This window comes from Lissotriton vulgaris, chromosome 3_1 (genome assembly GCF_964263255.1).
Source record: "Lissotriton vulgaris chromosome 3_1, aLisVul1.2, whole genome shotgun sequence".
In the NCBI taxonomy this organism is placed as follows: domain Eukaryota; kingdom Metazoa; phylum Chordata; class Amphibia; order Caudata; family Salamandridae; genus Lissotriton; species Lissotriton vulgaris.
Window position 1 is genome coordinate 1485859390 of NC_141689.1, and position 27052 is coordinate 1485886441.

The following is a 27052-nucleotide window of genomic DNA, read 5'->3' on the forward strand; positions in this document are numbered from 1 at the left end:
TCCGAATAAAAATATTATTGATTTATTTATTCGATCGATTGATTGACTAATATCCTGCAGTGTCAAAATTGATCAAATACAGAAAAACCAGACAAAAATAAGGGGCACTCGCAATGAGACCTTAGCGTTGAACCAAACACCAGAAGTCGCTCCCACATTAAAAGAGAGAGATTGGAAGAACCACTCGCCAAGAATTCCCACCTCTGTTCGCACCAAGCGCTGAACATTACCACTAAAACAGTGACACAATAAAGAACTGGGGGAAAAGAAGGAAATATCTGCAATAGGGAAGACAAGACTTGGAGTGTAATAAAGCATAAACTTCCATTGGTTGGCTTGGATGTCACTCTCATTTGCTAGCTTGCTTATTTATCTTCTCGTTTTTATCCCTCTTCAGGACCATGGCCTCTTTACGAAGACATATGATTGGCTGACCTGTATCCTTCCACTTCTCACTTTTAGGGAACTATTTTTTTTATTTTCCAATATGCATTCCATGAGAGTTCACATGTTTTCTAGTTTGGTCTCTTGTGTGCCTCTTTCCCCGCCAAAGACCCATCTTATCGTGTTGCTCTTCTCCCTTGCGCTCTGCTCCCTCTCGCGTGTGTTTTTCTCGTCATCAAACGGTTCTACCCTGTGCTCTCTCTCTCGAGTGCTGGGTGTCCCTTCCTCTACCCAACTAGCTTTATTTCTAATGTATTCCCTCTCTCCCTGTTGCTTCCCCCACCCGCTCCACCATTGGCCACACTCCTCATGGTCATTTACATTTTATTTTTAAGTTGCATTTTTTGGGAGAGCTAGGCAGCTGCCACTTAATCCCTGGATCTCCTCGACAGGAAGAGCTCTTTTGCACCACGCTTAAAAATTCTTTTCACCTAGATCAATCAATACATTAAAAAATATATATATAGCGCCCACATCATTCAGTAGGATAGCACATATGTGGTGATGCATGTGCACGCATGCATCATAACACATGCATGCATTTACGGAATTTTGTGACTGGCAACAGAGACTCCATTATCACACAGTTTTGTTTTGTTGTTGATGCTGCGCAGCATTGGCACAGCGAATAGGTCTACAAGCGAGACCCATTGGCTATGCCAGTGCTTGTTTTTAGAATACCTTCACTAAGGCCTTGCTTTGCTTGATTAATACTTTCGTGGTTCACATTTTCTTAAAAAATGAACACTATAGAAGTCGGAAATACTATGGATACTATGTTACTCCAATCTGCATATATGTCCATATTTAGGCACGTGACTGAATATTAGAAAAATATATGGCTGGTTTATGCCTTGCAATGCCAAGTGCATCCTCCAGGGGCAGCAGAGCGCTGCGTACGCAGGAAACTGAGCTCCTGCTGAGTATATATTGCCTGCTTTTTTCACAAATCTCGATTTCGGAGTTTACAGTATGACGACAGTGGTGCCCTTTCCTCTTGACTGGCAAACAGCTCTGTGCGCACAAATAGAGGCGGAACAGCGCTCCTTTGCACGCCGAGATAATTAAGTCTTTCTTCGTGGAGAAGTGTGTAGGAACTTAATTAAAAAGCCAATCCCCCAAAGGTCTATGTATTCCCACGTCATATTTCACGTTTTCCACACCAAGCGTTTTCTGGCCGCTGCCGCGGCTGATAAAAAATATGACAGAGGGGGAATATCTGCACATATGGCTCTTTTATGCCTTCTCTCTGTCTAAGTTATCGTTTTAATTTAATTAGGTTTTTGATCGAGCTGCACTTGCAACGAGTTCCGTTTTTTTTCTTTCTCTAAAGACCTTGCGTAAAATTCTCCTGGCGTAATTTTTTTCAAACATCCTCCCTCGTGCTTTAAAAAGTAGAGCTAGTGTGGAAACTATGCAGAGGACAATGGTGTTGTGCCTTACAAGGCCAGATGCGAACATAAGGGAATCTGACTTCAAAGACGGTGTGGTGTAGAAGTGCTACAAACTAAAGAATGGTCACTATAATACAAAATATTGAAAGCATGCTTCCTTTTCTTGGCTTTAATAGTCATTTTAGGAAGCCAATGTTTCAAAGTAATGGGTAATTTAAGTGACTTGCTCCAATTCCTGCAAGATTAAGGGATGCATCTAAGTAATTCAGGGACATTTTGTCAGGGCAGCATACATTTCATGGTAAGCACTTTTTTTCAGGGAAGCAAGGGAAACGCGGCCTATTTCAGAGAGATTTTGCAGTTACTGTTCACGTTTGCAACAATGTGGGCAGTTATTACAGAGATAATTCAGAGCAATTACCACATTTTCAATGTTAGTGATTTCATGCACTAGACCGAGCATTTTAGTTATCTTTGGGATAACGACATTAATTTCTGAAAAATGCTAGCCAACTGCAGCATTTCTGTGACATTTATTGAAAATGTAGTCCATTTCGGTGAGATCTGGAAAATCACATCAATGTATGTTCAAAAGATATAGCGAGGGTAGAAGTGTAGCCAAGCCAGTGACATCTGAGAAAAAAAGGTTAAGTGTTAACACTTCTGGCACACTTTTTGAGTTGTGTCACTCCTGAGGGATCAGTGGTTTTATATATTTTGAAGTTATTTGGCCTTAAATCTAGCAAATTTGTTGGAAATTCCATTTAGGCTTCTGTTTCAGGTAGATTCCATTTTACTCAGATGGGTATTCAAAGCATCTATTACAAAAAGATAGGAGTAACTATAAAGTTTGTGGATCACTCTGGAATCAAAGCTTTTAGTGCCGCTTTGATTAGAGGGCATAGACCTGGGTATGACGAACAGCGCAGCTTTGGATCCCCTTCCAGGCATGGACCCGTCGGAGGAAGGCCTCGTAGCAGCAGCACGAACGAACGATGTTCTTCAATCAACACTTGCTCTTTTCGAATAAGACATCTTCTTTGTGTACAAGGCTCCCTTACCACCCTGAACACTGACGAGACAGCGTCAGACAGAAGCCTCTTTCTGTCTCTTTGATTCACGGATAAAGGGATGAGTGACAGGAGGAATTTAGTCAGTGTAAAGTAGGGGATCTCTAGTTCTAAGAGGCACCAGATGAGTGAGATGACATTACATCAGGAGTAATTTGCAGAGGCATCGAATGACAGTGTCTTTTAAGTTCTTGCGGTAGGACAGGATATTGATGGTGATTTCCTCTCCGCCTGGAGAGAGTTTCCTCCTGGCAGGACTGGCTCCCGAGAATGATATCTCAAAATCTAAGGACATGTCTGGGAAAGACCCCACACCTAGATGACCAAGCCTACAGCAGACACCACACAATCGACAGCGAGCTTTGGAGGCTGAATCCAGGACACTTCCTTTCCAGAATATACACATAAACAATATGCAAACTAGTAGCGGGTATCACCAATTTTTTGGGGCTGGCTTGTCGTTACTGCCTTGCCATTGGTAGAAGAGATGTGCCCAGCATCATATACACATTAAGAGGTTCTGGAACCAGAAGTAATTGTAGATCTGTCATAAAAGGATAAAAGGAGGGCCTTTTTTTTACAGTATAAGGTCCAAAACTGTAGTCACTAAGAAACTGAATTTAGTTGTACTAAGTGGGCACTCTGGCCTCTTTTGGTGTAACACGGGCAAACCTCTCTTGATCTGTCTGTATTAGGTTGGTGTTCTGGTCTCTTTTTCTATCCTTAGCGCCGGGAAACCCTTATTGGGCAGCTGTGCGCTTTGTAAGACTATGAATAATAATAATCACCTGTTGTTGCTCCATGGCTGCTGAGGATTCTCTTCCCCTACTCTGATTCCTACACTACAAGAGGACATGTAATGTACACCTGTCTGGCCAATCAATACCTTGGATGCTAAATTGCCTTTCCTGATCATTCCCTAGGTGCACTGGGTGATCTTTGACCTTCCTTCCATTAGCCTTAGCAGGCAGATACAAAAAATATACTTTATTTTTTCTTATGTAAACCAACACCAGGAGTCCTAGTGCCACGTCCCCGTGCGGCTTCTGCAAAAAGACTGAAACATGGTGGCTGAGGGTGATGGGTGATGGGAGCTCACACCACTAGGGCAGGAGGTGACTGTTTTTTTGACTTAGCATTGTGTTGGACAAATTGATTGAAAGATACCCCGGGCACACTTGCATAGATTGAGGCGGTGGTGGTTCTAATCTTGCAATCACATTTGCGACATCTGAACATGTGTAATACGAGCATTTGCACTGACTGCCCACGCCCAAAATTATTTTGGGGCGTGAGAATCGGTTTCAGTCTTGGTGAATTGGTGAAAAATCGGCATCTATTTATTTGCAGGCAGTCGCTTGCTTTTGCATTGAACTGTATGCAATAAGATGATAGTTCTGTAGACGACAGGGCCCCCCCCCCCAAACCCCCCCCCCCCCAAATAAAAGGCATAGGACTTTAAAAAGCACAACATGGCCTCTTACATTGTCAACTTCCCTCCTAAATCACTACCATTTTGTAGAACGAATTAACCCGCTCACCTAAAGTGTCACTCTGGAAAAAATAAACAGCAAAAAGTAGGCAGACCTCTAAAGAACAGGAGCTTTGTACTTTCGCATCCATTTTTAGACGGTTGGAAACACAGCTGTGCCTTGCAGTTCCCGTATCTCAAGCCATATTTGCATAATTGTTTTTTGTGCCTTCACTAAATCTTTTTTTCCCTTCACATTAAAACGGCCAATCATTTTCCCGGCATTATGCAGCAAAGTAATCATAATAATGATTTGCCATAGACACAGCAGCCTATGCCCCTGGCGCCGTGTCAGGCAGTGGAGATGAACGGGGGACTTGTTTTATCATTACCCAATTACACGTGGGCATCGTTTTATCTGCGCGGGAGGAATGAAAGGCTGGGCTTATCCGGACTGATTTTTTCCAAGCCCGGCTCGTGCACACCTACAGCTGGCGCCGTAGACAGCGGTGTTTTCATTGCGGCCTAGGAGATTGAATCACGCAGCCCGAAGAAAACCATGAGGCTGTGCGTCACTTTTACGCCGCTGGTGCGTCGCTTTTTGTGACGCACCAGTGGTGTAAAAAATGCACCTTGTTGCGCCATATTTACCAAAGTGACGCATCTAGGTAGATGCGTCACTTTGTAAACCCCTGCGCCACATTATACCTGCGCCAGGTATAATGTATGCAAGGGGGGCGTATTGACACAAGGAAGGGTCGTAGAAGTGACGCAGTGAAATCTATGAGATTTCACTGCGTCACTTTTAGGACGCCGTTGCGTCAAAATCATGCGCCTGCCTCACAGCAGGCGTAAGGCTGACGCAGGCCCTTTCACATATGGCTTGCCCCATGTGAAAGGACGCATGGCTGGAGTTGCGTCACTTTTGTGACACACTCCAGCATTGCGTCACTTTTGCGCTTGCAGATACGTCAAAAATACTGACGTATCTGTAACTCCTTGCGACATGATGCATCATACATTAAATATGACGCATCAGGAATGTCACAAGGAGTGCGCACTGAGAAGTGACGCATCGTGCTTTCACGCAGCGATGCGTCATTTCTCATAAATAAGGCCCCATGTGTTTAGAAAAAGATGCACAGTTCTCCTAGTCTGTTGAGACAGCGACTGAAAAGTGTGCATTATAAAAACCATAGAATAAGGCGGAATCAGTGGCGGCTACAAGTATGAAAATATGGAGAGGCTCGACTGTGCCAAACTCACAATATTTACTGCTCCCCCAGGTGTGGAAGTTCTCTCCCCAAATCAGTGTCCTCGACCAGGACAATGAAGGACTTATGTTCTGCTGAGGGGAACACAAACAACCAATCCTGGAGCTGCTCTCAGCATGAGAGTAGCTCCAGGATTGGTGGAGCAGGCTAACCCAGAGCTAATTTTGAGGTTGGGAGGCCCGTGTCAGCAATCTCCAGCTGTTTCACAGCCATGGGATTCCTGGGTACACACTGAGCATGTCGGGCTGGCCGCAGCAAACCAGCTGACCAACCCGACATGCGCACTGAAGGGGCCGATGTAATCCCCTGGGTATGGGAATGCTGGTCACGTGCTTCAAGGTAACAGCTTATGTTTTTCCAGGAGAGGACAACGTTTCAGAATTGAGTACGGCAACATGGTCCCGCTCCTTTACAAAATGTTGCGGCCAAAGAGACCATGAGATTTTCATCACACGTTTTGTAGTGGTGGCATAGATTCTCTGTCATAGCATATAACATACATACAAATAGGTTGTGGGCCCATCCTCAGTCTGAGACGAAAGTAGCGAAACCATGTTTTTATAGGAAATATATTGATTCGAGTATTTTAGCCATGCAAATCAAAACTGAAAACACAAAATGTAAATAAACATAATTTATATAAAGTATATGAGCATTGCGACCAGTTACAATGTCATAAACTGAACATCTAGCCAAATAAACTGCAGAACTACAAATTAAAGACACATCTAATCAAAAATTGTACTCAAGAACACCTAAGGCGCCTAAGCTCCCAAGTGCAGGAAGATGGCCCTGGGAGACTGTGAAACTGGGGAAGCCCTGGCCAAAGACCCAGATCCTACCCCCAACCCAACTGAACATCCAGGAGCATTCACAAGGAAACAGAGGCAAGTGCCACATGACCCCTGACCCACAACATGGCTACTCACATTACTTTCCCTCACCTTGTTATGAACCTTTGCGGCTAACTGGTGATACTCGCAAAAACATAAAGAGTGATACTGGGGCAACAGATTCTCCACCCAAGCTCATCACCCAATTAAACCATAAATAACCCAGAAAGCCCATTACCACTTCATGACCACAAAAGCTCCTGAATGCTACGACAATATGCCTCATGAAACGACTAATCACAGTGTCGTGAGTGTAAGTGGGGAAAAGGGATGCTATGTGAGCCAAATGCTCATGAAAATGCAGTTTGTGGGGGGGCTCGGGTGTTGGAGGGTCAAAGATGTCGGCAGCTTCTGAACCCTAAATCTCATACACTCTGAAACCAATGACAAGTAGAGCAGGTAGACATCATTTCTGGTCTCCGATGTGCATGAGGGATCCCTATTCCAAGATTTCTTTCTTTTCTATATTATTTTTACTCAGCGCTCCTCTCTGGATGTTGGTTTGCACCAGGGAGTTGCAGCGGCCCTATTATGAAGCATGGCACTCATTGAGTGGGTGAGGGCAGTATTTACACCCGTTCGGGATTCCCAAATTGGGTTATATATTTTTCACTTTTTGCCTCTCTCACAAGTCTAGGGGATTTTTGTGTTTCCTTCTTCTTACAAAGGTAAGGTTGTCTTCTCTCGAACAAAGATGGGACCGGCTGTCCCATGCCTTATAGGGTAATACATATAAACAATCTACAAGTTCTTCTCGTGTAGTGAGTTGCATAGTTGGTGGGAGAATGAGGGAAGGCTCAATCTCTTTTCCCTCCATTTTTTGTGGATCTAGTCTCCGATGATCTGACCCAGAACCAGTTCTCGTCGGCTGGAAGTCCAGAGGTCACACTCGAACACGAGCAAAAAGGCTGCATGATGTCAGGCCTGACATCTGCTCCCAGATTAGACGCATACCTTTATGTCTGGGTCAAGCTAGAAAAAACCCTCAATAGGGAGGACACACTTGGATGGCATGGTCTGCTGGGGTTCATGTTACCGTCTTTACAGGACATTGACATCTCGACAAAGGTGAAAGGATGGGATTGCGAGCAATGCACCAATGAGACCCTTTTCTGTTTCTAACCTTAAAATATGAGACAGGTAAGACCATGCAGCACATTTGAATTTCAGTAACAACCATATAGAAATGTAGCACATGGGACCAAGCAGATTTAGGGGGAAAAAATTGGCACAACCCAAAATATACCACAGGATCACAAAGATTGGTGTCAATATTCCTTCAATTATTGAAAAATAACACTCGTTAACTTTAGGATAACCAATTCGCAGGTGGTAGCCTGCAGAATATTTCCACGTCCGCGTGGAGACGTGTCCCAGGATGACGAGGGACAACGGCGCCTGACAAGAACACGTCCTTTCTGGAGACGAGCCCCATTACCCCCATGGAAGCTTCTCGTGGTTTCCCTTCCGCATGAGAAGTCACGGTACTGACATCATCCCGCTCCATGAAGTCTTGAAGCCAGCCAATCTTTCCGGAAAATCATACAATGGATCTTAGGATAATTCCGGGATGGACGCCCGGCCCACAAAAAGTGTAGACTGTCATGACTAATTGATGCTCTAGTCGCTGGCAGTCCTCAATGCAAAGTGTCTGCCTCTGCATGTTCCAGACAAAATAAAAATCATAAAACGACATTCTAGTCGTAAACTTATTATAGTCAATAAAAAACATTTAGCTATTAAATCTGTTTAATTACAGTGCTGATTCCATTAGCTTCCCAACAGACAATGTGATGACAGAGACACAACCTAGTCTACAAAAACCCACTCATTGTTTTAATTCTCAAATACATCACTAGGAATGTGACTTGACATGTAGTAAAACAATCTTCTGGTGTAAGTTTCAACTAATGTATGCGTTATGCACTTTAAGAAGTGAGGTTGTCATGCTGTATTAAAATAGCTTTGCGCTGGAGAAGAAGAGGAAATAGAATTTGCCTTTTGAAGGGGTATTCTGAGAAGTCTCGGGAGTGTATGTACAAAGGGACCATGTCAACACATGTTTAAAAAAAAACACAAAACTAGCACCACTAGGTAATATGACACCTGCCCATCGGGTAAACCCATTCTTTAATAAAAGAGCTGTACCTCTAACAACCACTAGAGGGCGTTTTGAGTGCAGCCCTCGCCAACAGGAAACAATCAGGACTTGTTAGTCAAAACGACTCAATGGTTATTGCATTCTCACAAACATGGATGGGGTCGGTCAGCACTTCCAATAAATTCATTTTAGTTCACAAAATCTGGCATATTGACATGTTAAGGGACAGCGGATTAAAATGTTTTTAAATACTCTGAAATTATGGAAAATTGATGAGGCATGAGAATTTCCCATTACATTCAATGAACCATTTTACCTCACATTCCCATGGTTCTTTACTGGTTTACACACGCCACGCTGTATTTTAAGGCAGTCACACGCAGTTCCAATTTCGAGTTCAGTGTCTGAGGCACTGGGGAAGAGGCTTGTTATCCAAGTACGCAACTAAATATTGAAACATAACATTAGGGCGCTGGGGCCAGACAACATTCCTGCGCGCCAAGGACAACTTTGAAGGATTAATGCGGGGAGGGGTGTAAAGGGGAGGCATTAAAACAGGAGTTGCTATGGTCCAGCATCCACCCCTCCCCGACAGAGGCGAGGAATGCGAGGACATGTCACCGTGGGCCCGCCATGCAGTATCTCACCAAGATAGAATGTTCTAGCAGGATAAGGAACAGAGATAAAGGCCCGGGGAGCTAACAAAGCATCAACCCCCTCCGCTTTCCAGGGCCCCCTTAGTTATGTGACGGTCACGTGGGTTCAGAAAGACAGAACTAAGCTATCACCTAACATGGCATTAAATATAACATGTTTTTTGACACCTGACCTTTTGGGTATCACTTTTCTGCTTTTGCTATAAACTACACGAAAGATATGAAAAAGTGGTGTTATCTAATAAAAGCTATAGCTGGCGGAAGAGCAGGGTCTAAGACGGAGAGTAACATACGTATCTTTAAAGGAAACCATGCACAGGGCATTGCCTTTTGCTGCGGAGTTAGAGATGAGAGGGGCGTGGCCGGGTTTCAGTATTGCAGACTGCGTAACCAAGAGACCTAACATCCGGGCTTCACCTTGAAACACATTGTTCCAATCTGGACAAGTCAACTTTGCTCGAAGTTTCTATGAATTCCGATCAGGGTCCCCTTCACATAACTCCCTCACTTGCATATGGATACCCACGTGTAATTTCAAGCGTCAATTTAGAGCACACCACAAACTACATTGTTTCCACTCTTATTTATGGCAAACATACGTGTGACGCACTTGTCACCTACCATCACATTATTCAGTGATGGGAGCGTTCAAAAGCTACGTAAACTTACAGAGAGATGTGCGTATGATATGGGAGGGAGATACACAACTATGACTCCTCTGGTAAACAGTCAGCAACACTGAAAAAGATAACCATTTTCTACCTAAATAGCAGCCCTGACTAAAAGACTCTTGACCGGGGGACACCAGAATCAGCAGCCATGCCTTGCCCTGGGCCGCCATGTTGGGTGTAGCGTCCTCCACCAGTCGCGGAGCGAGGATGCCATGGGCCCCGGTGCAAACAATGACAATTGACCCTTTGGCTGTTGTTGGGTTAATGAAAACAGCAACTTTGGAGGTCCAGTACCCCCTAGTGGCTTTGTATCTCGGTGCCACTGCGCCTGCTGCACCAATGATAGCTGCTTTCCAGGCACCTCTCGGGTGTGACGAAGAATTTCTCCGTGCGGGGACGACAGGGTGCAGTTTGAGGAGGCAGCGCCCCGGAAGCAGGTTGTGATGTATGAGCTGGATAGATAGCTCAGCGGGTGAAAGGCCGACCCATTAGGACTCAAGGGGCTGATGATGATGAGTGTGTGTGGGACAAAAAACAAGAAGCAAAACGAATACGGGGAAGAGGGGTATAAAAAGAAAGGTCTGTGCATCTCGGGCAAAGAGCGCGAGCTACCCTCAGAATCAGCGCCGATGGCTCCAGAAAAGGAAAAGTAATGGACGTGCATGGCCAGGCTCGTGACTGCGGTGGGAGGGAGTGGGAACGTGTGATGTGCTCACCATCCATGGCGCTTAGAGTCGGCTCGCTCTGCCTACTGCATCAAACTTTCTTGTTTAAGCATTACTATCGACGTAAAACCATACATACCAGGCACCACTGACCCGGAGACCCCTACCAAAATAGGCACCTGGGTTAAGGAGCGCTAAGGGGCCAAACTGGTTACAGAAGGCGCTATACACATGTTGATGCCATAACAAAGAACTGCCCTCGCTTTGCGCGAGCGCCCACATTCATTGCATGCATGTATTCTACCATGCTGTTTGAACACACCGTTCTAGGGCAAGGCAGGCTTTTGGCATGGGCGAGGGACCAGGCCCAGGGCGCGAATCGTCAGAGGGGAGCACAGAGCTGCCTGCTGTGTCATTCCCTCTCACCACACACCACCAACCAGACAAAACCACTGTCATGGACCTGAGCTGTGAGTGATTCAGGCGAGTCACTGCTGTGATGTCATCAGACAGAAGCTGACCTGTGAACACAAAAGGGGCTCCCTACTGCTACACTTTAGTCATCCATAGCAGGCAGGACCCCAACTTTCTTTGGGCCCAGGGATCTATCCCAGCACAGGAGGCAGCGGTTACCAGACGAGCGCTCTACAGCATGACTATTGCGTCAAGAAGCCCACGTCAGCAAGGGCACCAAATGTCTTTCTGCCCAGGGCGCTACCCTAGCAAGGGGTCTCAGCCCAGCGGCACAACGGATGGCATTCAACAAAAAAATCTCCTGGCAGAGAGGATGCGAGAATTACTAGACCAGTCAGTCACAGACTGAGTCAAACCCGTTGCCACTGTGCACACCCGTCTGTATCCAGTTAGAGCCCCTCGCAGCAGATATACTCCGGGGTCGACGGCAGTGCGTGCGACGTCAGACGGGTGTATAGACATGGCAGTGGAGGGGACCTAACTTTACGCACTGCCGAGTTTAACGACTTGGGCTCAAATCACGGCGACGGTGTTTCACCGAGGAACCGTGCGAACCTGGGCCTTACCTCAGACTGTAAATGTGTTTAAAATGTTCAAGTATCTTATTTGATAGTTTCCCACGCCGACACCGGACACTCATTTTGACGAAACATCAGGTCGGGAATGCTCTTGCCACAATAAATGTCGGAAAGGCGCTTGCTACACTAAATGTCGGAAATGCTCCTACTTTAATAAATATAATTCTGTAAGGCGCTGCCGTCCGATGGCAGAAACATGGAGGGACGAGTGGTCGTGGGACAGGATCTCCGGGTCCCTCGCTTCATCGAGGGCCTCATTCACGAAGGTAAACTTACACTTTCGTGTAAATTTACGATGGTTTGCTATTCACAAAGGGGGTAATCAGCAGTATCTTTACGAGAGCCGAGCCCCGGCATGCATATAAAAGTATAGGTATTTTTATCTGCGGAGACTAAAGTAGATCCCCTTTGAATAACACACAATGGTAAACTCATACGAAAGTGTACTTTACCTTTGAGAACCAGGCCTTCGGTGTGTGATCCTGGGCGAACCACCTACTGCTCCCCTTTCGCCCTATATTGGAACTCAGCAACAGAGGGGCTTCTCCGACAACCCCGTCTGCGTGAGATCACATCCACCCCCCAACCTTAGCCAAGATAAAAAAAACAAGAGTTTCTCCAGTAGGGGGCGGCATGCAGTGCGGTGAAGCACCCCCGGTCCAACAGAGCGCATTTTAAGCAGATCCTAATCCTGCATTTGGGGTTCTTTATAGGGTCGAACGCGGTAAGAGCAAAAGAAACCGAGATGGCAAAAACCAACCCCGCTCGCATCACCGAGGGCGCCTGCTCTCTCCGTCGCTGCATGTAATATTCGCTTTATCGCCTGCCTTGTCACGTTTATTGATTCGACCCCCCTCGTCACTTGCCTGTCTCTGCCTTATCTGATTATCGAGACAGAACAGTCTCCCCTTAAATCTGCGAAGTCTCGCATTCCGGGCCCGTCTCAACCAGAGCGGCTCCTGTGCGCGCGTAATTATCCAATTAAGCGCCTCCTCTGTCATTAGCGGCGCTCACTCACCCGGTGCAGGAGGCAGAGCACAGGAGCCGGCTGTGCTGTCTCCCCACCTCCCGCCCCACACACAGTCACCCCCACCCCCCAAAGCCCCGAGAGACGGCGGGAGTCCAGGGGAGATGCTGGCCATGACACCTCCTGGAGAGAGCGCCCCCCCCCCCCCTTCATCTCGGGAGGATTCCGCCCAAGAGAACAGAGCTCATTGTTTCAAGCACAGATTGTGCAGAAACATCAATTACATATCCGGGAACTGCAGTCGCTCCATGTGGGCTAAAAACATACGAAGCCTGACAAAGGCGCAGCGTGGGGGTTCATGTAAGAGAACGGCCGAAGATAGATCAGTGGGTTGGTGCGCCTGCTACTCCGATCACAGTAGAATCGGAGGCTCTTAGGTTCACAACTCTTGTTGCTAATTAGGCGCTATAAAAATGTGATGAGAATGATGAAGCCGACCCCGCCTGGCTCAGCCTATCATCCTTCCAAAATGGACAAAACGAGTCTTTGAATTAAATAACATTAAACAGTAAACAGAACCAAGGACTGAGATGCGAACTCCGCATAAAGCTCGTTTTATGAGCCAACCAGCGGCAGAACTTCGGGCGGGTGAATGGGTGAGTGAACTGAGGAGACTGCTGGGTGAAGTTCACTGCTGTGGCAGGTCGTGCCAGCCCTGGGAAAGGCGTCTATGAAAAGAATGCAGACTCGAGCCGCCAGCAGTGTCACGGGAATCCCCCGGCTGAATGCGCCGGCGCCCTGGCACCACGCAGTGGCATCGGAGGGCACCACTACCTCGGACCCTCCTTGGAAGCCTTGACGCTGGCTGAGACGCTGGTTCCCGTGATTAGGGCAACTGATCGAAGCACTATCTCCTACTGTGTCTCTAGGCGCTGTAAATCCTTGCTAATCCCCGTAGAATGCGTTTCTTCAGGGTGCTGCCCGCCCGTCTCCACGCACGTTTGTACAGAATAGTGTTAAATTAGTGACAAGTAAGAATATGATCGCCGAGCAGTGTTGTGCTTTACAAGTTTTCTCGCTCATTCAAAAAGTATTTTATTTCGTACAGTGCATTAATGTAGGTCTCGCCTTCATAAACAGTAGTCTAGTGTCTCCTTCTCACTAATTTAACAATGTCCTCTACAGACGTGCGACAACACTGGTAGCACCAGGAAGCTGAGCAAGTTTACGCGGTTACCCGGGGATTTACAGAGCCTAGCGGCAGATTAAGAGTAAACACTGCCACCCTGAAGAGACTATTTATAGGTGTCAATAAATAAATCATAATAGGTCCCTACACCACTTAATGCTCGCGACTGTCTAGTGTTACGAAAACACAATTTTTCCAGCGCAGTAGAAATAACATTATACATGTGAGTTTAATGCGCGCTGCTCGGGCGTTTCACTGTTTTTATGAACAATTTTCACTAGGGAGGTAAAAAAAGAAAAACAAACAATCTCGCTTTGTAGTGTTTCAAACCACCTCCTTTACAGATATATTGGTATGGTCACCATTTACAGCCAAACTGCTATTAAGCGCCTATGCATATTATACTTTCGCACCAACTTGCAGACGGTGGCATGCTAGGGCAGAGCAGTTGCTGTGCCCGGTGACAGGCGACACCATGTGGCACTACTGTGGGCAAGGGGCAGGGCGGTACTCCCTTACCTTGGGCATCGGCGATGCTGCCGGCGCACAGCAGGGCCAGGGCGGCCAGCAGGCAGGTCAGCAGGAGGTGCCCCCTCCGAAGGCTCCCCGTCTGCCTGTCCATGTCCAGCCGTGGAAACGCGACCTTCCCCGGCTGAAAACTCCTCAGCCTGGAGCTCAACAAGAAGAAAAACACACCTCCGCCGAAGGCCGCCCCGGCCCGCGGGCGCACAGTGCGTGCCACAAGTGCAGGGGTGCCAGCGTGCGTCCTGCGCCTTCACTGCCCCGGGTTGTGCCTGTGAAGGCGAGCAGGCATGCCTCAGCCCCTCGCGCGCCCACTGCCGGTGCTGCCGGGCTCTGCCTCACTGTCCACAGTCCCACGGGCAGACAGGGCCCCTCCTCGGCGCACCGCGCACAGTCCCTCCATTCAGGGGAGGCGCCGGGAACTCAGTGCGCCCCCTGTGCGAGGGGCGGGCGCATCCACGCTGTGTCACTGTGCAGCCTGCCAGCCTCTCCCGGGCTCTGCAGGACAGCGAGGAGCCCGGGCGCATCCTCCATACATTGGAGCGCAGCTCGGCCGTGAGCAAAACCAGGCCTGGAACTCTGGAATGGGCTTTACTGGCGTGAGCTGGGGCAGCGCGCTTCCCGAGGTTAGAGGTGCCAGCAATGCCACAGACACCACTACACAGACGTGATTGCTTCTGAGGGCACAGGCAGGCGCAGGGGAGCCCAGCTCACCTGAGAGACGTGAGCGCAACCTGCTGGTCACACGCGCAGATAGATATCTATCACTCGATGTCTCGCTTCTCTTTCTGAACTTTGTTACAATGAATACAAGTGAAGAGACAGCAGGTAGCTCTTCAACAACAACAACAACAACCTGGAGCGAACATTTAGACGAACAGCCGGGGGCCTAGCTTTAATTGGTGCAGCAGGTGCAGTGGCACCGGGGCCCAGAGGCTTGAGGGCCCACCAAATCCTCATTATTGCTTTATTTTAGAGTTCAAAGGGCAGCCAGGGCGCCCACTACCTTCCTTGCAGTAGGGCCCGCGCCACCGATAGCAGACGATGCTAATGGCTACTTTTATGGTCCCCAAATGTTATGGTTTGGGGGATTGTTTTCACTGTTAATGCCTGGAAGTAGATGATCAAATGAAAATGCCCACATCTCTCCGTTACATTTCGCCCCCTCTCACATCACCCAGTCAGTCTCTCGAAGTTCAAGGTTCCCATGGTCCTGGGCAAACGTGAAGAGTGGCGCAGGCTTGAGGGCCTGTTTCCAGGCGCTAGTGAGCACACAGTGATTTCTTCATGGAAGGCACCACCTCGCTCACAAAGAGAGTTTTGGTGGGTGTGGGTGTGACATCTCCCTGCCGGCGGTGCAGTCCAAGGCTTGGTCTGGCCTGGTGTGGCTTAGCTCCCTGGATTTTCAGTCAGTCGGCGACTGAACACTTCTTTTTAATTCCTTTCCATCGTGAAAGCCGGTTAGGCCTAATAAGTAGAGATTAAGAGGTTCGGTGTTAGCGTCATTTAGTTTAACGTGTGGCAAGAGGGTTGACTGTGTGTTCTTGGGCAAACAGGCCAACCCAGGGGCGCCAGGGAAAGGTGTGGATCTGGTGGATCTCATTCATGGGACTAGTGGTTGCAAGTCCCAGTATCGAGGTCAGTAATGTCAACTTTCAAATGTATTGATTTAACAGCTTTGACTACCAATATAGCATCATGTGGAATTATACATTCATCATTCTGATCTCAAGATCTCCGGTCCAATGAGCTTCAATCGTTCCACACATCATTGCTAGTGCTTAATTTGTAAAATGACTAAATAAACATATGTTGGGGGCCAGACCTTTTCTTAGGATAGACGCACCGCTGCTAACAAGGGCCGAAACTCCACACCAAGCAGCCTTGACTCGCCTTATGCCTCTTTCTTTCACCACTTCCTGTTTCTTGTCCTCCCTAGTGTAGGTTTTTAAATCTCTACTTTCCCACTATTTTATTATCTTTGTTTCCATCCTTCGTTCCCCTTGTTCTGCCTTTCCCTGTTACTCTGGGCCAATTCCCGATGAGGAAAGTAAGTTCGAGGCCCCAAAAATGGGAGCAGCGCCCACCGCAGGCAACCGCCTGCACAAATTAAGCTTTCTTGTTCTTTTGGCCCAGGGCTGGTTGGCAGACTGTGGTACTCGATGTAAATACTTGGTAATTTGTCTTCTTTTTCTAGCTTGCACATCATCTTTTCCGCTGAATATATTTAGACATACATTAAATGAGCATCTCTGAATAGTCCTGGTTATCTGGCACACTGACAAGTGACGCCACTTTGGATGGAGCAGCTTCTACCAATAGCAGGCACGCTAGAAGGGATTAGTAAAACAGCATCCTATTTCAGTTACTTGATTACACATTAATGAAGTTTCAGAGAAACTGGTTTATTAATAGACTGATGTAAAATGTAACATTTGGGAACTGATTGATAACCTCGGCAGACACAATCCAGTAAATGATGGTTGTTATGGAGACCACTGACTGGTCGGATATAGTGACAGGAATGGACGTGGGGTGAGGTGCCGGACGGGAGAGGGTTCGCTTATCCCAAAGGATGCGTGAGACACGACGAGGCCTAGAATGCTGTTGCCCTGTGGTCCACTTCCGGTAAGTTAGACAGCATGAAATTCAGAACCACCTAGTCATGTCAGGTAATTAAATCCGCTGACATAGGTAGGCAGGATGGGTGGCATACCCCAAAGCAGGGCTCGAGTCAGGGAGGACGGCGTCCCCCCACTTATTTTACCGAGGGACACCATCCCCCCTGCCAAACAGCTGGACTTCACTCTTTGGCCTCTCTGGGACGAGGAGCTCGGCATCTTTTGTGACGTCACTTCCTGCTGTGACGTCACTTCTGGTGACAGCGTCCCCTCACTTCTTTTATTACGACTTGTGCCCTGCCCCAAAGCCTCTCACTGCAGTATCCGGGAAAGGCACATGTCCATAGCTTGAAACTAGGCAAGAAAGAAGAATTGGTGGCGACGTTGACAGGAGACATGGACGGAGAAGAGGTGAACCAGTGGTGGAAAGGGCGTTGCCGATGACATAAGCATGCCATTCAAGTGCTCTCCACCTGGGAAGGAAATGGGATAGGGAGTAATCGGCCATTGTGTCACAGATACTCATGCATAGGACGCAGGCCTTGGGAGAGATTTGATTACTTTTGGCTTTGTACAGTGCTACTCTGCCTTTTGACTAGGGTAATGCTCTAGAAATACTGCATAGATACATACATAAAATACTTTATCTGACCAGTTGCATCTGTGGACATATCTGTATGTATTGTTGCGGTAAGATGTAGAGCTGGTACATCTTCAGGGTGCATCATAGAAGCAAGCTAGGGCTAACAGACAAGGCAGTCTATGTACTATGCTAGAAAGGATGAGATCATATCCCTTGTTGATAGGAGCTCGGCCCGTATCAGCAGGAGTCATATTGGAAAAACTGATTTTACGAGCATTCACAAATCCACAGATTGAAGAGTATTGTTGGTCTACAGTTACATTGCCAAATATGTACAAGCAGAGAAGGAAACTGAATTAGTGTTGTCAGAATTTTACTTGTTTCCCCTTATTTTAGATTTTTCAATCCACCCAATCATAGCGAGGGGTTCTTAAAAGTACTGTGAGGCGTTTCGGCACTTATTAGCTTCAACAATGAGAGAAAGACACCTTGATCATGAACTCCATCATATGCTTCACCGTTAGCATGTCAGGGACTGCCATTGGTTCACAAGACCAAAGTGGAAGGAATCAAAACAGGAAGGGAAAGGCTAAAGCAAGACCGGGCAATCAATTTGAATTCAAAGCGAGAGAGTTTGCGGATTGCCCTGGCTCATGAAGAACACTTGAGCCTTTTCCACCCAATATCAGAACTTTTTAAATCAAGGTATGCAATTCCATACAGTCTGGTAAACAGACTGAAACAGAGCTGAAGAGCATACAATGCTCTCTACTTTGGTGGCAGGTTGGATGCGTCACTTATATCCTGATTTCATGCAAATAAGTGTAAGAAGGAGCTTCTAGGAACATGAGTCTAACATTTGGAATTCTCCTGGCTTTTTGGAAAGCAAAATCCAAACTGGAAACAATGTATGATGATCGCAGGGTTGGGCGGAGGGTGAAAATGACTGCTTAAGTCGAAACACAGCAGGAATGAAGGCCTGGAAGTAAATGCAGTAAGAGAAAGATGTGTCGGGGCAGCTTTCCTGCTGCTTGTCCACTCTAGTTCTGCCCGTCCACAAAGGCTGGCATCAAGATTGTTGAACAATGAGAACGGGATCCTGAGGACAGCCGGCCAGGGCCTCCAATACCTGAGTGCCACTTGCAGGTTGGTGCCTCCACAACAGCACCAAAAACCAAGCATGACGGAGACTAGATCAATCATTAAATGATTGCAAAACGAGAACAAAGGTCTACCAAGTTCAATGAATGGCCCAAAATTGCAACAATATTTCCCAGTGATTGACAACGAAAAAAAAGAACTTTTTAAAAGCTTAATCTAAAGCAGCGGAATAAATGTGTCTATCTTTTCTTATTTTCTGTGCTTTTTTGGGGTGGTGTGGCTGCAGTTAAAAAAGAAAGGTCTTTTTCTTGGTTCCTATGGGCAAAGCAATACAGTTGAGACTAGTGAGGTAAAGCAGAATAGAGCGACTGATCAGCAGACTTTGACATCCTCAAAGACAAAGAATGCAAGGAAATCCTGCATGGGACACACTGCCATGTCTGATCAAGGTGGGGCATGTCCTAACAGCAGAAATACAGACAGAGAATTGAAAGTGCATATAGAGTATTGTGACTGGAAGCATCATATTTATTTTAAGATCAAAAACAAGCTCCTGCTTAAAGAGACAATAGCATAATCTACCCGATTTCATAAGATTACATGGGACATACAAACAACCGGGAGTGACAAGTTGATCTGTAAAACTTGAGTGTTGCAGTAGGAAAAGAAAAGCTTGAGACACCTCTGGTTAACACTTCTGGTGTTTCGAGAATTTGCAACCTCACAGAAGCTGGTGTTGAATCACAGGGCCACACTAATCATCAAACCTGTGAGAAGGAAAGGTGTACGATACTGGTTTACTCAAGGTTTCGCTGAGAAGGCAGCTTCGATGGCCCAGTGTGCCAGACAATGTTTCGGAGGCATCGCTGTTGGTAGCCTCTGCGCGCTCACCTCGGTTATGTCATGGCTTTCTATAGCAAGCTATCACCCGTGAGGGCATCCTGGTGCTTCGCAGATGTGTGAGGTTAGCCCTGTGCTGTTTGGAACTCACTCGAAGAGCCACATCTTCGGCTTCTTGGGAAATTGAAGAAGAGAGGGGGGTTTCTAAAGCCAAGTGGGAGGTCGTTCCATACTTTAGGAGTCAGGCACAGGGCCGGACTGGCTGTACCGAGCATTGGGCATTTCCCTGGGAGATTGAGGGCCGCTTTTGTTACTAGGGGCCAGTTTTGCATTAGTGCTGCAATATCGTCCGCCCGCGACAAAAGCGGTAGTGCTTCATAATTGCGCCCCCGGGGGCTGGTTCGAATTCCCAGGCTGTCCCTGGGGATGTAACAGAAGGATTGACCCCTGGATCTGCTTTTGTAATTGCGTAAGGAACTTCTGACACCTGGAGTTCTGCTTAACCAGCTGAAGGATTTGTCATTCACCTATAAACAGTCTCCAATTGACTGTTTGAAATCTGTACCCAATTCAGCTTTTGACATCAATTATCCAGCCAAGAGGAGCTACCAGGGTTCTACCCACGCTGCACCTATCTTTGATGACGCATACATGCCTTCAAGGTGTTTTGGCACACAGAAGCAGCATTCATAGCCCATTTATCAAGTTCAAGAGCACTGAATCCAAAAAACCACACAGAAACATCAGCTCTCTTTGGTATCCAGGTATGCGCCTCACCAGCTAAGAAAATTAGCCTCTCTTTACCAGACACACAGTGTTTTCCCACTACAGGACAATGTTGTTGGATTTCATCATCTTGCCTGCATTGCTGGGATGGCCCTGATGCCACAGACGAGCACCACACGCACTCCAGAGTCTTTATCTACCACACAACACTCGTAACACAAGAAATTCACTCAAGTAGCATACCAGTTGGTGCCTTTTACCGATGCAATTTTCAGTGTGTTTGTCAGAGGCCTTACATTACGTCATCCTGACTGCTCCGCCTATGCATGCCGGAGGGATTCGGCAAATTCCTCTCAAATTTGCCATCGACATTTGGTAAACTTAGCATTTTCTTTATGATGTTGACAAAAAAAGTGCTTTGACTCCTCGTCAGGGGTAGTAAATGCTACATAACAATGCAAGTTCAATCTTTTGGACTAGTGGAGCGATTACCCTGTGCATTCATAGAATTCTGATTCTCATATAGAAGCAATTTGAAAATCCTGTCATAAGAAACGAAAGGGAAGGTACGACCACAGACCCTCCCTCTATAAAGCGGAATACACTGAAAAAACACCCCAAAAAACCCTTGAAGCACAAACATTTTATTGGGCGACTGGAATACTAAGGAAGGCCCACCGAAAAATAGTCCTGGGCACACCGACTCTATGAATTCTGTTGGAGGACACATCACCATCTACAATAGAAATCGATGACAGTTTGCTTTCAGCTTTGTATGCAGTAATAAGTGACCTACGACATACGTCATTCACCTGTCGACAGGTAGGTCAGTTATTTCATAAAAGTCAACTGGCCACCTCTGAAAATGAAATCAGCACTGTAGGTAAAGGGGAACTTCTCTGAAATAGTCGGCCAGGCCAGAAGACAATCTCCTTACGTCCATCCATGGTTTTCCAGTCTTATGTTGGATTTCCAAGATTATTTCAGCAATAATAATAATCTCGGTTTCTGGAAAAGAAACAGAAGTAGAGCAAAGACGGTGTGATCTGGAGTGCACGTAGCTTGACGGATGAGCAAGCTCTTGTTTGTATGAGAAAAGCATGACCAAGGGTTATAGGCAGGGCTGCTGGAATTATGCGGAGAGGGGGGGGCAAAATATGCAGCACAGTTGGCCAAATTATGCAGCATTGCACGGCAAATTATGTGGTTGATGCACCATATTTTGTGACAGCATTACTGCATTATTGGGTCTTTTTTTACACGTTAACACTATCTGGGCAAATATTCCACCACATTAGTAGCAGTTCAACAATCAAAAAAAAGCAATCGAGGGTTGAAATGTGGCCAGTTCACGTTTACGAAGGGCATTCTACTGTGCAGCAACACGTTTTGCTGCATTTGAGTAACTTCTGATCCATTTGACCTAGAACTAAAAATTATCTTAGGTAAAACCTTCAAATCAGGCAGCGGGCGACGGATAATGTGACAGACGCGGCATATCCTTAATTATGTGGGAAAAGCCGCTGTTGTAGAATCACATAAATCCAGTGGCCCTGGTTAGAGGTATCACTGCTCACTCACATAATAGGTCTGACCGGTGCAAGCAGGGGACCGCTCCCATCTTCCGAAGCTCAGGCAGCCGTCAGGGACGTGGCAGCAGCTGAATTATTCTACTTTTGGGTGCTAATCAGTTAAGACAGTATCAACCATTTGCATAACCTACACTACATACAGACTGGATTGCACTTTCAAAAAATCATGGCAGAGTAGAAACTGACGCTTGGTTGCTGGAGCCATCCGGCCTCTACCCAGCTTCTTTTATTGAAAAGGCAGGCTTCACTGGAGCGCAAGAGTTTCCCTGTTTCTGATACCCCCGTTTCTTCAACTCCTGGCTCGTCTGATCAATTTCCAGTTTTTTACTCCACTAATAAGAAGCGAAGGCAGCTCCACGCATTCACAGAGGAAACACACATGTATGTGTTTAAGTGTGTTCCTGCTGGGCTTCCATCCTCCCATTTCCAGTCGCTGTTGGACATGATTCGACCTCTTGCATCATCCGCACTCCTGCGAGGAGTCTGCTCGTGCCTAGTGTACCCTCCATTTTCTCTTCTTTTAATGTACACATTTTGACCATAGTGTGCTTCTTGTGGGATGCTGGGGTGGAAACCCCTCTCCGTGTTTGTGAGCGGCCTCTGGGCCCTTCCTGGCTGGTCTGGATCTGTTTGGGGATCCCCGTCCAGGACCGACTCACGACCTTCAAGAAGAGGCCTCACCCATGGCATGTACAATCTCAACCATTGTTATTTTCTTCGCTGGTTATGGCTTTCCTTGCAGGCCCACCATGGGCCTTGTGCTTCCAGCTCCACATCATACAGTTTGATGCTGTGAAGTGATCCAATATGGTAGCCAGTGGACTGGATTCCAGTTGGTATCTCCTTAAACCGCTCTCCTCATCTTGCACAGCTCCTTGGGACTGAGGGGCCTTGATGACATCTGTACACATGGCTCCATATTGCCTTAACCTGTGCCTTTCAACACAGTCTACATGCTTTCCCATTCCAATCCCAGTTGTTTCTCTTGTACCCTGGAATTAACCATACAGCGTTTTTACTGTCTTCTGATAGTGGGTACCACCAGCGCTGGAAGGTCACGAGGCCCATGTTCGTCTCAGGCAGGTGTTGGTTGTTTTATGATTTGTTGCTATGTACCGTTCTCCAAAGGTGGGGGAGTGATATATCCACTGAACGTGAAACTAGGAGACGTGTGTTCTAATCCCAACTCCCTCACTTGAACAAATTGTGTACCCTGGAGTGAGCTTTGTTGCGTCTGCGGCTTAGCTCTGAGTGCTTAGAAACGTGCTTGATCTCAGTAGCAAGAGCTCTGCAAAATGTGGACATTTATTGTCAAACTCACAGCAAGGGTCAGGCTTTGACACGAGGAGGCGTGGCCAGGTCAATGGATGAGGTGGTAGTTTTGAGGCACGGAATGGCCTTGCGGAATAGTGGGGGCAGACAGGTGGAACCAAGATGCGCACAATCTGCAAATGGGGCCATTTGAGCACCCTGGCTAAGCACTGTGCTATACTGTCCCCCCCCTCCAGGCCCATACTTTAAAGAAGGCCTACCTGTAGGGGTTGCGGGGGTGTTTCGAAGTGCTGAGACGTCATGGGGGCAGACTGCAAGCAGGCAGGGTGTGTGCAAAGGAGATAGCGCCATTTTCAAACGGGCATCCTAGGGGGACCCTCCGTAAATGTCTAATTGCCTCACAGCAAGAGCCGGGCTGCGATGAAAACCCCGGTGCGGCGCCCGCTCGGGCGCGCCATATCCGCCCCCTGTAATATTCTGCTTATCTCCCGCCTGATTATCCTCCTTCCTCGCGAACTTGTCTCCTTCTTATCGGTTCATCCAGACGGAGGCATCCGTTCTTAATTCCTGCCCGAGCAGCCTTAACTCGAGCTGCTCCTTTGTATATCTAATTAACCAATTAAGCGCCCCCGCTCTCGGTACTGCGCAGCTACCCAGGCAGGGCAGGGAGCGCCGGGGCTCGAGGGGGCCGGCTGGTGCCGCGCGCCCCTACCCCAGAGCCTGAGGAGAGGTCACAACCCGGAAACGATCAGATTAACTCACTTAAAAGCTTCTGCTTTTAGTGTACCGGCTAGGACCCGGCCTCACCAAACCGCGTTTACTATTAATATACCACAGGCCACACAGACCTGGGTCTCTGTCAAGTAACCGCTGAGGGCCCCACCGGCCCGAGAGCACAAACTTTCCTCACAAGCATGTTGCCCAAAAATTGTCACCGCGTCTAGGGTGACAACGCCTTTGGAAGGGTCCAGAGAAGGCTACTGCAACACTATAAAGAATCCCCACCTTCCACGACACCACCATATGCCAGCAACACCACAATAGTGCCACACCACCATCAACACCACCACCAGCCATTCCAAAACTTCCAGGACCGACCACCCCGACTGTCATCATAAATCCCACCAGCGCCACTCACCCGCCCACCGACAGCACTCCTACCACCACCATCACTCCCAAAGCACCAAGCATCGAGACAACCAGCACAAGCACCCCACACCCCAATATCAATACCACCGCAACTCACAAGCCCAGAGCGCGTGCCACAGTCTTACAATTTGATGGATGTAACTTTGTCATACATAAACCAATACTGATGTATCTGTCCACTATTTAAGTCCGCGCACAGGGCAACACGTGGAAAGGCATCAAATTAAAAAAGCATATATATATATATATATATATATATATATATATATATATATATATATATATATATATATATATATATATATTTATATATATCCAGCCAAAAGAGAACGAAGAAATCCGTCTATACCGACATTCCGAAAACATCTATAGGGAAGACAATACTGGCGGCGAAGGATGCACCCAAGAAATACATATAACGTAAAGCAACGTATACAGCCTCGTTAAACAGGCAGGGAAACACCCAGCGTGGTGCGGTGCAGCCCGGTCCCACCACCGGCGCGCACCTCCAGCAGAGACGCCTTACCTTGAGCGGCGGAGGTGCTGCTGGCGCCCAGGATGGCCAGGGCAGGTAAGAAACACATCTGCAGGACGTAGCCCAGCCCCAGCCCGCGGCTCGCCCTCTCCATGCCCTTGCCCATCGGCCGCCGAAGAAGCGCCAAGCGCCAAGCTTGGATTCGAGGAAAAAGCTCCTCCACTTTCCTCGCGCGCTGTCAGCAGAGCCCAGCGAGCAGCGGCTGGCGATAAAACACAGCTCCCCCTCGGAGAATTCAGAATCCACAGCTTCAAAAGACGCTGGTGTTAACTTGTACTTGTGTCCGGCACTTGAACCCTCACAGGTTGCCGTTCCGTCGCTCTGTAAATAATAGGTGTTGTGCGCAAGAGCCGGCGCTGGTGACAGGGGAGCCGAGCGCGCCCGTCCGCTCTGTGCCTTCTGTTTAGCTGCTTTTCTAACCCTCCAAAAATATGATGGAGACCTCTAGGTGCGTCGACGGTCCGCTCAGATGGAGAAGGCGGTGTGGGAGAGCGCTGCTGCCATCCTCTGGTGAAGGAGTCCTGCTGCCTGTCTCGGTGGCTCCTGTGCCTCCGCCGGCTCGGTGCGTTTTTACGCGCTCTGGCTGCTGCCTGCCAAGGAACACTCCGCGCGGCGAGAGGAGGCAGCGGGTCTGAGCCTTTCTATCCCGTGCTGTGCGCTGCCAGAGCAGCCAGGCTGAGCCGCATCTCTTCATCCAATGAGGGCTGCCCGCTGTCCCCTGCCTGGGCGGGCGGAGCCAAAACCAGCACTGGAACCAGGACTCACTGCTGGGAACACCCGAGGCAGTGCCCGTGCGAGGTAGGACGGGGGAGGTACTGTCTGCTTTAGTACCCACCCGTGCGAAAATCCACCTGTAGTCGCCAGCCCCGAGTTTATTCGTGCCGTCAAACACTCTGTTCGGCTTGTGCCTTGTACATCGAAATCTGGAGCCCACAAGCACGAGGCATTTGATGCGCGGCTGGAAAATGCACAGTGTCAACTGCGTGTTCTGCAGCACTCACCACTGGCAGGGTGGACTCTTGCGCTTACCAATAGCCAAGGTCTCTGCCTTACCGAGCTCGATCTCGGAGGATGAACGGCTGAGCTGGCCCTTCCATGAATCACACCTGCGACAAGCTAGTTACGTGACTTTGGGGAGTTTTGGATGGCTATATTAAACAAGCCTGGGTAAAGCCAATAGGCCTGACTTCATTTCGATTCCTGACTAAACATTAAAGAAAAGCCTCCTGCAGTCAAAACAAAAAACATAAATTATTGCTTTATGTACACAACACCTATATTTGATAAATAATTTAATGTATGATGATTCGGTGTACTTTGGAGGTAGTAAAATACTGCTTCACGCAATCCAAGCACTCTGTAGGAGGTGAAATGACAACAAGAAATAGAATAAGGCGAGACAGAAATAACTCCTCTGAGTGGAGCTAAAGCCCACTGTATATATATTTTAAAACATTAGTTGCAATAGGTCTCTTGAGACAGCTCCTCTATCAAGCCAGACCTAAAAATAGCACATGTTTATCATTTAAACCACTGTAAGTACACATGCTGTAAGATGGACGTGATGTTCATCATCTTGCCTCCACGTGCTTCCTTCTGCTAAGGACCTTGAAAAAGATCCTACCTCTCCTACAATAAAATGGTTATTCAGGCCACTGTCCACAGTAAGACTGACTATTGTAATTTTCTGTTCTTAGGCTTTCGGGTTGTGTCCATTAAGAAATTTTATCAACAAAAAGATTATCCTGCTCCTCTACAGTGAGAGGCAGAGCACAGCGAATTAAGAACCAACCTGACCTGACACAGTGAAAGTTGTGAATCCATTATATTGGATTGTAATGCCCTCACACACCCTGTTGGGTGTCATGCTTCATCACCGGGCTGCTCCTCATCGGGTCGGCGGTGCAATCCCCGACGGGCTCCCGATAGTAGGGGCACTTTAGCGGAGATCTTTTATCCAACAGCCGTCAGGTGAAGTGCGGGTGGGGGGCCTCGTATGTGTGTGAATGATAGGAGTGAATATAAAATAGGGCTGGGAGAACCTACGAAAACAATTTTAATCAAGGGATTTCCTACCCTAAATAAAAACTATAAGGCTCAAAAGCTGGAGTAATGTCTCAGGTTTGAGGCGCTCTTATTGGAAGTGGGTCAACATGTTTCTCGCCAATGATGAAAATTCTACAGGCGATTCGTCAGGACCAAAAAGGATAACTACCTACACTAAAAACTAAATAGGTGTTGTGGCTACACACTCACAATAACCA

At 47.5% G+C, this 27052-nt stretch overlaps 1 protein-coding gene across 3 annotated transcripts in view; it reads right to left on the minus strand.

The window, feature by feature from the left end:
- UNC5C (unc-5 netrin receptor C) overlaps positions 1-25421 on the minus strand; it is a 458529-nt gene extending 433108 nt beyond the window's left edge. The window contains exon 1 of one of the 3 annotated variants that reach the window (XM_086961949.1): positions 24780-25421. In XM_086961949.1, coding sequence (XP_086818075.1) covers positions 24780-24894 — 115 coding nt within the window. In that variant the 5' untranslated portion in view covers positions 24895-25421. Of the gene's footprint in view, positions 1-14366; positions 14870-24779 lie in introns of those variants that run through there. The other 2 variants (XM_086961951.1, XM_086961950.1) reach the window with 2 other exon arrangements.
- Between the last annotated feature and the right edge of the window lie 1631 nt (positions 25422-27052).